General features: G+C 49.9%; 1 protein-coding gene across 2 annotated transcripts in view; it reads left to right on the top strand.

The window, feature by feature from the left end:
- Nucleotides 1–12,181, top strand: part of MTMR4 (myotubularin related protein 4) — a 56,370-nt gene that overhangs the window by 31,989 nt on the left and 12,200 nt on the right. For both annotated transcript variants that reach the window (XM_050325964.1, XM_050325962.1), the window contains 5 exons: nt 1,437–1,553; nt 2,202–2,284; nt 2,430–2,596; nt 4,381–4,477; nt 9,457–9,570. In XM_050325964.1, the coding sequence (XP_050181921.1) occupies nt 1,437–1,553; nt 2,202–2,284; nt 2,430–2,596; nt 4,381–4,477; nt 9,457–9,570 (578 nt within the window). The remainder of the gene's footprint in view (nt 1–1,436; nt 1,554–2,201; nt 2,285–2,429; nt 2,597–4,380; nt 4,478–9,456; nt 9,571–12,181) is intronic.

Here is a 12,181-nt window from a genome sequence, read left to right as displayed (position 1 = left end):
AAGGTGTCCCTGCCCATGGCAGGGGCTTAGAACAAAATGAGCTCTAAGGTCCCTCCCAACCCAAACCATTGCACAACTAATTCTGTGATTCCAGGAGGATGCCAGTGGCTTGATAACAAGCTGTATTCAGGCACCTGCCGGTTTATTCCAGGATTTCCCTCTGTCAGTTCTTACAGCCTTTCCATCCCTTTCTAATCTGTCTCCCTTCTGGTGCTGTGTGAAAGAGCCACGTAAGCAGAAGAAACACATGCCAGCTAAAAACAGCTCTGGCAAGCATGCAGAAATAAACTGCAGAAATAAAGAGAGGATATTCTCTTCATGGCAAATAATTAATACCTTTAAAGGGTGTTCGGACACATGCCAGTCTAAGGTGGTTATTTTTGTACAAAGAAAGGAGAAGTTGTTTGTACAGTTACCACTTGAAGTCTGAAATCCAGGAAATTCAGGTTTTTAGACAGCACATACCCATAGAAACAAGCTAGAAATAAAGAGAAGGTGGTCTGACTTGCACTAATTACAGTGTAATGAATTGTACCATCAGCTGCCCTGTCTGGCGGGTTCCAGCTCTGGCTGAAATGATAAATCGTCGTGACATTTTTTGCATAATTGGTTGCCGACATCACCTGGTGTAGGTGGCATTCAGGGAACAGGAGGAGCCTGATTAGCTAAGGACAAAGGGCCCTGGTGAATTTTAGGCTGTTCTGCCTTCATTTTTTTAATATAAGGAAAGTCAAACTTGACTGTCTGCCAGGATCCCACATTTTAAAAATAGGTACGACATGTCCAGACTGATGAGGAGGAACACAGAGACGCTTGATTATCTAGATATTTAACCAAAAAAAAATCAAATCCAGGTAACCTTAGTGAAGCTTTGTTGTGGTTTAAGCAGGACAAGCTTCCTCAGTCATATAAATAACTATACAGAGAGATTCCCTCTGCCTGGTTAGCAGAAACCAGGCACAGCTTTGGTTCATTTGCTTACCTGGGTGGTGAGTGGTGGTGAGTCTTACAGTGATGATCATTTAAGTGGTGCAGGATCACATAGGTGACACTGCCCTGGGGCAGGGAATTCTGATCCATCACAGAATCATTAAGGTTGGAAGATTCCATTGCCCACCCTCACTGCCAGTTGTGCAGTGTGTGTGCTCACACCTCTCCTTCATAAGCGTGATCCTTCAGGAGGTGCTCTGGAGGCATCCTTGGGAAGCAGATCCATGTGTGGGGCTGGGCAGTGGGTCCCAGTGCTGTTCCATGCTGCAGACAGCTCCCAGGGCACGAGGAGCACGTTGCTGGGAATGGTTTCCCATGGGAGGTGCACTGCAGAGGCAGTGGGAAGAGCGGCTCTGGGAATTCCAGTGCACAAGGCTCCCCTTTCCTGGGGCTGGGCTGTGTGCTGCCTGTGTGTGGGTACTGACCCCGTGCTGTCTCCCTTGCAGGTGCCATTCACTGTGTTGCAGGGTGAGGGGGTGGAGTACCTGGGCCATGCCAACGACGCCGTGATCGCCATCTCCAACTACCGCCTGCACATCAAATTCAAGGATTCCGTGATCAATGTGAGCCTGGATCTGCCTGAACCGTCACCTCTCTCAGGGTTTCAGAGCAGGGAGGGGTGGGAATGACCCTTTTCAGGGGGCTGTGGCATGGGAAGGTGCCTCTCAAAGGATGCCAGGCCTGATGCTGCCTCTGGGCGTGCAGTTGCTGTTCTGCTGCTGTACTGAGGCGTGAGGATGGGGTTTTCTTCTGGATACTAATTAGGTCTTTCCTTTGCTGTGTTCTCTTTAAATTCAAGCTTCAACCTTGGTGGTTTTAAGGCTTTTGAGGTCTCTTGCAGGCCAGTTTTAATGAGACTTCTCACCAACCCACAGTCAGACAGTGGGAGCCTGAGGCTTTCTCTCACTGCCTCGACTTGCCACCTCTTACTGCAGCTGCTGTTCTGCTCAGTTACCTGTGCTTGGAGTCAGTAACTGGCCCCAGGTGGGAGATTACCCAGGGACAGAGCAGGAATCAGAGTAGTTATCATGGAAGGAGCTGCACGCTGAGTCATGAAGCTCCAGAGCCCTGGGAGTGGGTTTGTAGCTCCCGGTGGCAGCTCGTGATTGCTGCCGGAGCCGTGACTGAGCGTGAGGGGCCCGCGGGCAGGGCTGCTGGGGCCGCTGTCGTGCTGTGCCTTGTCATGCCCTGCATCTGCCCCTCTCCCACAGGTGCCTTTGAGGATGATGGAAAGTGTGGAGTGTCGGGATATGTTCCAGCTTCACATCGTCTGCAAGGACTCCAAAGTGATCAGGTATCCGCTGTAGTGCCGTGGGGCGGGTGCTGCTGCGGGCCCTGACCAGCTCTGCTGTCTCCCTCTGTGCTGCCGTTGGAACTGAGCTGTCCCACAGCCACAGGTGAATGTCCCCACTGAGGGGGATTCGCCTTTGTGCCTGCAGGTGCCATTTTTCCACCTTCAAGCAGTGCCAGGAGTGGCTGAAGAGGCTGACCCGAGCCATCGCCCGCCCTGCCAAGCCTGAGGACCTGTTTGCGTTTGCCTACCACGCCTGGTGCTTGGGAGTCTGCGTGGATGAGGAGGATCAACATGCACATCTCTGCCGTCCCGGTGAGCTCCTGCCTGTCCCCTCCCTGCTCCTCTGCCCACGACCACTGCAGTGCAGTTTTGCTGTTCACAAGCCCTGTCTGGCTGTGTCTTGAGCTCTGCTGCAGCCATAGCCCAAATTCACCTTGCTGGCTCATCCCGAGGCCAGCTGATGGCTGGATGCTGCAGGAGAACAAGCACAGTAAGAAGAATTATAGTTGTAAATATAATAAGGAACATTCTGAGCCAGCACCACAGAAGCAGCTTTTTCCTTTCTCCTTGTGAAGGAAGAAAACATCCCATGCTTTAGCTCTCTCACCATGATGATTGAGAGCTCAGGCAGCCCTGTAAACATTATCAGCTTTGAGGCAGCCTAATTAATATGAGCCCATCTGCATCTCTTCTCCAACACCCAGAAATGCTGTGACATTCCCAGGATCAGGTCTGTGGAGAGCTCTGGCTCATCCTTACACAGGCACACATAAAATCTTTGAATCCATAAAGAGAACACCAGAGCTGTGCTGGTGCCCTCGTGTGGATTGGGAGTTTCCCTTCTCTGGGAACAAAAAGTTCCCTTGCAGCTGCTTTGTCTTATTCATGATTAAGCTGTTCAAAAAGGGATTGAAATGGGTGAGAAACCTGGGTTTAGGCTTCAAAAATGTGCTGATCCTACAGGAGAGCAGCAGTAGCCTGAGTGAAATGTCCAAACAGGCTGGGATAGAGGGATGAGATTCAATAGTAGAGCTCAAAGAGATACCAAAAATAAGCTGGTAGAGAAAAGGTAAATTCTGTGTCCTTATCATGCCCCAAACACCAGCAGTTGGGAGATACTTGCTGTCTTTCCTTTAGGGAAAACAGTATTCTCTAGTATAAATAAACTCACCTGTGGAAGTTGTTACTGCAGGGTATGACTGAGGCAAAGAGCTTTGCAGTATTTATTTATTAGCAGGGTTTGACACTGGAGCAACAAAGGCAGCCAGAATTTGTGAGGTGAGGCTAAAACATAAGAGAGCAAACCCTGAGTCAGTGTCTGAGAGCAGTCTGGAGGAAGGAACTGCCTGGGGTGGGTGCTCAGCACTCCTGGCCGTGGGATTCCCAAAGGCCACTTTGGAAGCTGTCACTGGCAGAAGGGCAACAGTGGATTAAATTAACTCCCCACACTCCCACAGTGACGTGGGGAGGCTGTTCCCATCCTGCTCTGTGCTCTGAGACGAAAGGTGATCTGACTTGACAAAATAAACAGAGGAACCCCTTTGAGGGATGAGTCTTTTTGGCTTGTGAAGCACCGTCCCTGCTGCCATCCAGCTGCCCTGGAGTTTCTCCTTGCCATGGACATGCTCCAAGGGCTGGAGCCCCTCTGCTCTGGAGACAGGCTGGGAGAGCTGGGGGTGTTTAGCCTGGAGAACAGGTGATCTTAGAGCCCCTTCCAGTGGCTAAAGGGGCTTATAACAGGAGGAGAGGGACTTTTTATGTTGGCAAAGAGTGACAGGAAAAGGGGGAGTGACTTTAAACTGCCAGAGGGATATTTAGAAGAAATTCTTTAATCAGAGAGTGGTGGGGCCCTGGCACAGGTTGCCCAGAGAAGCTGTGGCTGCCCCTGGATCCCTGGGAAGTGTCCAAGGCCTGTTTGGAGCAACCTGTGCTAGTGGAAGGTGTCCCTGTTCAGAGCCGGGGGTTGGAACTGTATGATCTTTAATGTCCCTCCCAACCCCAAGCAGCGTGGGATTCTCTCCAGCCTGGAATGGTTGCCACGAACATGTTCAGATCCCCTCGGTGCTGTCAGTAAATCCCTGTGCTCTGCTCTGCAGGAGACCACGTGAGGTACCGCTTTGAGATGGAGCTCGTGAGGATGGGCTTTGACTTGCAGAACGTCTGGCGCGTCTCTGACATCAACAACAATTACAAGTGAGTGTTTCACCACCAGGCTCTCCCCTCTCCCCTCTTCCCTTACTTTCCCTTCCTCATCCTTGTGCAGAGCAGTGGGTGAGTCAAACTCCAGCTAATCCTCCTTCCTGGCCTCGACAACCCTCAGGCTGTTCATTGTCTGAGCCAGATCCCTTTTCTTTCCGCCTTTCACATCGTGGAATTGCAGAAGGAAAACAGCCCAAATGTCAGAGCTAGGCAGGGAGGGTAACTGCTGACTCAGGTGGTTTATAATGATGTGGCTCTAATTCCTCCTGGAAGACATTTGGGAGTCTGGAGGATCCGTCCATCATGGGTTTGTCTTTCTGGTCGGTTGTTCTGTGACGTGACAAAACAGTTCTCATCCACTGGGGCAGCTGTTCAGCCTTGTGAGGAGCTGGGAGTGAGCCAGGGGAGAGCTGTTGGGATGCTCAGGAATCTGGGAATGAGCAAGGCTCGTTCAGTTGGAGCAGGAGGAGCAGGAGGGGTGATCTGCCTCCAACTGCTGGACAGGGCACATGACAGAGCAAGGACCAACAGCCACAAAGTGCAGATGGGGAGGCTCGGAGTGGACATGAGAGGAAAAATAAAGCCATTCCCCAGGATGTGGTGCTGGGTTGGGGCAGATCCCCAGGGGAGAGGGGTTTCTCCATCATTAAGGTGTTTCACATCTCAGTGTGTTGCAGGTGAGCAGGCAGTTGCAGTGGGGATCCCTAGAAGGTCTTTCCCACCACCACATCAGTGTTTCCAGCCTGTCTTCTACTGCTGGAGGAGCACAGGACTCTTGGAGAAGCACTGCTCCTCTCTTTGCAGCAGGTGGCATTAAGCCAACAGGATTTTATGAAGCTTTGATGGACATATTCATTTGTGCATTCCCTGTAATCCTTTTCTTGAAACCACTGGTATCCCTCAGTCTTTCCTCTCTGGCTCAGCCAGGAAAGGCATCCCTATCACCTGTGGACTGGACAGTTCCAGGTTTCTTTGGGATTGCCTTGGAGACACTGGACTGGGGAAATGCCAGTGGACTTTTGCAGTTTGCTGCCTGATCTCTCTGCCTTAAGAATGCAGAGATTTGGGTGGTGATTTACAGTTTCCCCTTTGTCCCCACTGACCACATCATTGCTTTGGAACCGGCCACATGACTTTGCATTTACGCTGTTTCTCCAAGGATGTCAAATAAAACTTGTTATCCTGAACTACTTGGCTTTGGAGGGTCCCTGCCCTGGGTAGAGTCTCTGCACAACTTTGAGAGCAGTCAGGCTTTCTCCCCTGCTAAATTTTGGGGTGTGGTTCCCTCTGACCATTTCACAAAGCTCAACTTCCATCGACCATCTGTGCTTCACTTCCCAGCCAGTAATCCACAGCCATTACCAACTTCTCTGAAGGCAGGTGTTTGATTTCCAACCCAACCAGGGAAGAGAGGACTTTGAAACAAACCTCAGCAAGCCTGGCTTTGCTTCCCTCCACCTGCCTGAGTTCCTCCCTGGGGATCCTGGCAGGTCCCAGCTTCCTGCAGACATCCTGGGATCTCAAGGGTGGTGTAATTGCCTTGTGCAACTTAAACCAGTTCTCTCTTGCTGCTGGGGGAGTGTGTCTTTAAATCCTGCCTTGGCTTTTGATCATAACCACCTGCCTCTATTCACAGGGATCAGGTTACTTTTTAACTGTTTATAGTCCTTTTATCTTTTATTTCCCTGCATTGGCAAAACAGTGTTGTTAAAGACAGGATACTCCAAGGCAATGGCTTTGTTCCTTGTCTTTCAAGTCTGTTCCGAAATGTCCTTATCTGGGAACTATTATCTTCTTCCTGGAGACAGCCATCATAAAATGAGAGCAATACAAGCTTATAACAACCACTCCTTCGGTCCTGATAAAAGTGTACAGTGATAATAAAATTATTACACGGGCTCTCCCTGGCTCCCACATCTCCAGGGATCTGTACACCCAGGGAAATGGGATCATTCCAACGTTCCCCATCTGGTGCACCCAGGCTGTCCGAGGCAGGAGTTGTTTCATGGCAGCCTTAGGTGGGTTTGGTACACATGTAGTTCCTTCAAAAAGGGAAAAAAACCCAAAACCTAAAACATTTTCCACCACTGTTGATGCTTGTTTTCAGGTTCCATCTTTTTACAGTGGTGGTTTTATTTGTTTTTGACTTTATGAGGAAAAAGCTGCCTGGAATTCTGTGTTGCTGCTTTACCCAGCTGGTGTTTCCTGCTTGTTTCTGGGACTGCTCTTCATTCATATTTTGTCTTATTTTGTTGCAATTCTCTATAAATTTTAATACTGTCCATACCACTGGAAATGTGATAATCAGTGTCCTTGATTGGATTTGCTGCAGGAGCATGTGAGCAATAATAATTCTGTGAGGACTATTAGTGATAAACGTGTGAAGGAAGAGCTTGAACAAGGCTCTGAGGCACATGGTGGCATTATTGGGATGTCCTGTGCCCAGCCAGGAGTTGGATTCTATCCTTGTGGGTCCCTTCCAACTCGGGATATTCCATGATTCTGTGATTTCTCTCATAGTTATCTTTGTGGTCAAAAGATGCTCCTGGTCCACAGGTGCCAATCTGTGTGGCTGTGTTGTTTCAGCCCTTTTTGAGCCATCAAACCTCTCAGTTCCAAGGATGTTTCCCTCAGTGGTCGGGCTCAGTGTGGTCCCAGAGTGTTCCAGGCCACTCCACCACAGGTGGTTCCCTCTAGGGCTCCCTTTGTGCTGAAAAATGGGTTTGGAGCAGGAGTCTGAGGGAGAGGAGCTGGGGGGGGCTCAACCTGGAGAAAAGGAGGCTCAGGGGGGATCTTCTCTCTCTCCACAACTCCCTGACAGGAGTGGGGAGCTGGGGGGGATCAGGCTCTGCTCCCAGGGAACAAGGGACAGGATGAGAGGAAACAGCCTCAGGTTGCACCAGGGGAGGTTTAGGTTGGAAACTGGGGGAAAATTCTTCATGGAAAGGACTGTCACACACTGGAACAGGCTGCCCAGGGAGGTAGTAAACTTCCCATCCCTGGAAATGTTCAAAATGTATGGATGTAGCACTTGAGGACATGGATTAGTGGTGAACACGGTGTTGGTGCTGACCTCATTGATCTTTGAGGTCTTTTCCAATCCTATAGTGGAATATATCCTATATCCTAAACAATCTTATATTTCTATATTTAAATAACCACCATATCTGTCAGCTCCCCCTCACCCTTTTCATTTTTACAATCAAGGGATCATTATCCCCTCTGAAAGTATTGTTAAACCTACTGAGTGGTAAATGCTGGGACAAAGTGATTTTTCAGTTATTCTACTTTGCAGCAGTTTAGGCCCAAAATAAGGGAATTCGGGGACTTCTGTATAATTTGTCTGGGAGCACCAAGAAACACCTGGTCAAGTTTATAAGATACTGTTAAGCCAGCGTAGTTACTTATCCTGGCTTTTCACTTCCTCTGTGATGTTTTTTGGGAATTCTAGCCTAGAAGCACGTCTGTTTGTCTTGACCTCATTGTCTGTTTCTGTGCACCCTGCTTAAATTTGGCTGAACTTTTTAAGGCTGTCCTGTTTCATTACCTGAATTTTATTGATTTCTGTCTTACTGTTTTCCTAAGTTTTAGTGCCTTAACTCTTGGAATGCTCCCGAGCCTCTCCTGGCCTGCCTCTGCCCAGTTTGGTGTAACACATCACCCTTAATGTTTCATTTGAGGCACCAGGGCACCGATTCTGTTTGCATTTCAATGAAACCCATTCTTGTATAGACTCATCTGTTCCAGAAGTCCCTGCAGACCTCACCAGGTGCTATCCCTTTCCACATTCCTGCATCCTCAGTCATGCTCCGGTGCTTCTCTAATTTCCTGTCCAACTTTACACGTGGAATCTGAGGCATTTCAGAGATGTCCAAGCCTAGACATCCTACCACAGACGTCCTGCTCTTCACCTTCTTACCTGACATCTTTAATTTTGCTTCCTAGATTCCTCACCCTGTTGTTTTTATCCCTTTACCAGCCTTGCTTTCTGCCTGGGGCTCTCAGAGGAGCTGTCTAGACACTGTGAAGTGCCTTTTTGCACCGTGGCAGGCAGTTTTTCACTAGCATCACAAACTAATGAATACTATATCATGCCTTTTGCCATCAGCTGGGATATCCTGGGCTCAGGAACACCAGCCCACCCTCTGGAGCTTGCTGGCTGGATGTTTTCACCCGTTTCACCCTGCTCCCCATCTGCCCTGAAACATTCCTGCTGAATGATGTGGGTTATAGCCTAGAGCTGGAGCTGCTCTTTGATGTTCCTTGCCATGTACCCACCTGTGTCGTGGGGGCTCAGCTGGTCCAGCTTCCAGGCACTGCTGTGTCTGAGCCTGCCCTCAGCCTGTGCTGAGAGCAGCAGGGGCAGGGCAGGACCTGCAGTAGCAAGGAAGCTCCCCCTGCACTCCTGGAAATTTGTGTGTGCTTCATAGAATCCCAGAATGGTTTGGGTTGGAAAGGGACCTTAATGCTCATCTCATCCCATCCCCTGCCCTGGGCAGGGACACCTTCCACTAGACCAGATTGCTCCAGCCTGGCCTTGGACAGAGCTGTGCCTTCCTCACAGAGAAATGTGTCAAGGTGACCTGTGTTCTGCAGGGTGGCAGTCATCATTTACCAGAAGCTCTGTGTGTACCTGGGTTTGCACCTGCTGCAAGAAAACCCAAAGCCCCACAGAAATTACTGACTGTTCCACTAAACCCTTCTGAACCCACATTCTTCAATCCAGAGGATGTTCACCCTTGGGAAGTACTGGGACACTTAGTACAGGCCCAGAGGTGCAGCCTGAGGTGAGAAGAAGTCGTCTCAGTCCCTCACAGCATTTTTTGGGTCACTTCTTACACGTTGACACTGTAGTGAGTCAGAGATGAAGAGCCAAAGTCCTGCATGCTGAGTTTGGGGAAAGGTGAGCTGCTCTGGGGCAGATTTTTGAGTGCCTAGTCCTCATCTTGCCTTTGTGCTTTCTCCTTCTCCAGGCTTTGTTCCAGTTATCCCCAGAAGCTGCTGGTCCCCGTCTGGATCACTGATAAGGAGCTGGAGAACGTGGCTTCATTCAGGTCATGGAAAAGGATCCCTGTGGTGGTTTACAGGTAAATGCAAACCCAAAGCTGTGCTCTCCCCCAAACCCACGTGGGCCTGCACAGGGTTGGGCAGCCAGGTGAGCAGAGCTCCTTGGGGCTCAGGAGCAAGCGGTGACAGCCAGAGCTGGGGGTTCCTTTTGCCTCCTACCTGAGAATGTGAGGAAAAGGTTCTTCCCCCAGAGGGTGGTTGGCACTGAACAGGCTCCCCAGGGCAGTGGGCACAGCCCCAAGGCTGCCAGAGCTCCAGGAGGGTTTGGACAACACTCTGAGGCACAGGGTGGGATTGTTGGGGTGTCTGTGCAGGGCTGGGAGTTGGACTTGGTGATCCTTGTGGGTCCCTTCCAGCTCAGGATATTCCATGATTCTATGAAATATTCCCTGGCCAACCTTCCCGAAATAATCCATAGAGTGGGATGTAGGAGGCCAGGCCAGTGGAGCAGAGCTCTGCAGGGTAGGGGGTGGTTCCTCATTAAACTTGTCTCCTGGGAGACTGATGTGTTTGAAGCCAACGGGAGGCTGTTGGAAAGGGGCACCCAGCCAGTTGTGCCTGGTGTAAAATTTACATTATGATTTCTAGCCTTAGACTCTGTGTTAGCAGCCACCAAATCCCAATAGAAAAAAACTTTTAAATATCACAGCTGCACAGCGAAGGAAAGTACAAAAGTCAGGAAACAAGCTCAGTGAATTTACGGATGCCTTAACTCTGCATCTTCGCGTCTCATGGCTTGTTAAATGCTGGCAAAACACCGTGTGTTGCTTCTAGAACTCAGTGGTGCAGCAGAGTAAGAATGAGCAGAGCTTATCTCAGGGAGCCTGTCCCTCCATGGAGCCACGTCAGCTAAGAAGTTAATTGTATTTGTGATTCCTTTTGCTAAAAATGGCCTGGCTCTGGAGCCTGTCCCAGTGTGCCTCCCCACCCGAGGGCAAAGCCGTGTCTTTTTCCTACTCCAACAATTATTTTGTTCCTTGCTTTATATCTCTGTAATGGTACCCAGTAATTTACAGGCTGAGCTGCAACCCTTTGCAGCCTGGGATCAGATTAGAAGATGCTGACGGGGGAGGTGACAAGATGGGACAAGTGCTTGCCCGTATGTCTCGCATTTTCCTGCACTTTTTTTAGCATTTGCCCTCAAGATTGAAGTGTTTTGTCCAGGAGGGTCTGTGAGGGCCGTGGCTGTTTCTGCAGTGCCTTGTGCTGTGTGGAAGGGGAAGAAAGGAAAAGCCTCACACTCAGCTCCTCCTCCTCACTTGGAGTTCAGGACAGACTGAATCCTGCATCCCAGGGACTGTTGGATAGACCTCAGAGCTTTTGGAGGGCAAGGCTGAACTCTCTGTGTGACAGTCACATCTGTAAAACATGCCACCAAAGGTTCCACATCATCAGATTTCTTTGAAAAAGTCCAATTTAGGCAAAACAGAAATTCAGGTCTCCATCTCAGCCCTCAGTGAGATGCACAGGAGCGATGCAGGAGCCTCTGGGCACAGTCCACTTCTAAATCAAGGCAGAGGATGCAATTAATTATTTAGCTGAGTGCAGAGGCAGACGGGCACGGCATGGCAGCCTCTGCTCAGCACGGCTCTGTCTGCACAGCCACCTTGAGGAGACCTTGGGACTGTGGCAGCAGGAGAGAGATCCCAACACTTGGCATCACCTGTGCCTGTGGTGCCCTGGCTGCCAGGGAGGCAGCGGGTGGAACAGTGGGCACTGCTCCAGCCCCAGGGCTGGAGCTCTCGGGCACTCAGATCGTGTCAGAATTTCAGATCATGCCACAGTTTTACAGAATTTCAGATCATGCCACAGTTTCAGATCATGCCACAGTGAGGTGGGAGTTTAACCCAGAGATCTGGGAAATGGAAGCACTTGCACACACGCAGCTCAGTTGGGAACCTTTAAGCTCAGCTCAGTAAACCCTCTCCAAACTCTTTCTTGTGTTTTAAGCCAAGCTGCTCTCTGTGTTGTGGATGAGCACTCCCATGGCGGGGAAATAACAGAGAGAGGGCTTGGGAGATCACAGAATCATGGAATGGTTTGGCTTGGAATGTACCTTAAAGATAATCTACTTCCAACCACCCCACCACCTTCCACTAGACCAGATATTAATTAATCCATTCGGGATGATTGTTGTGGCTTCCATGGCATGTGCTGACAGTATCAGATGTGCTCTAGCCTTGTGCTTGGAATGAATCTGGGAGGAAAAGCTCAACTGATAAACTACAAAGGCACTTCATACTCCAGCTTTGGATGTTGAAAGGGTCTTGAGTCATTAAAACTAAGCTGAAGTCCCTAAAGAATAACTTACTCCACGTTAAGTTAACACATTCCAGCACCTTCTGCCATTCCAGTTTCAAGATAGGAGCTTTTTCCTTTGAGGGAAATCTCCCCAAAAATCCCAAGTAGGAAAGGCCCTGAAATGCTTCCTGTGGGGAGATGTGCAGGAGAAGGCAGAGTCGGGCTGTGGGTGCTGCCCTGTGCTGGGGAGCCCATGGCAAGCTCAGCTGTGGTTCTGGTTCCTCCACTGGCACCTGCTGTACTTTGTGCTCGCTGGTGGCTTCACACTCATCAGTGCTGCCACATTTCCTCGTGTTTTTGGCAGGTCACTGTGTCCCTTGAAAGTCCCCA

This window comes from Myiozetetes cayanensis, unplaced genomic scaffold, assembly GCF_022539395.1.
Source record: "Myiozetetes cayanensis isolate MyiCay16 unplaced genomic scaffold, myiCay2020 scf30, whole genome shotgun sequence".
Taxonomy (NCBI): Eukaryota; Metazoa; Chordata; class Aves; order Passeriformes; family Tyrannidae; genus Myiozetetes; species Myiozetetes cayanensis.
Note: the sequence above shows the minus strand (reverse complement) of the source record. Positions and strands in the feature narration are given on the sequence as shown.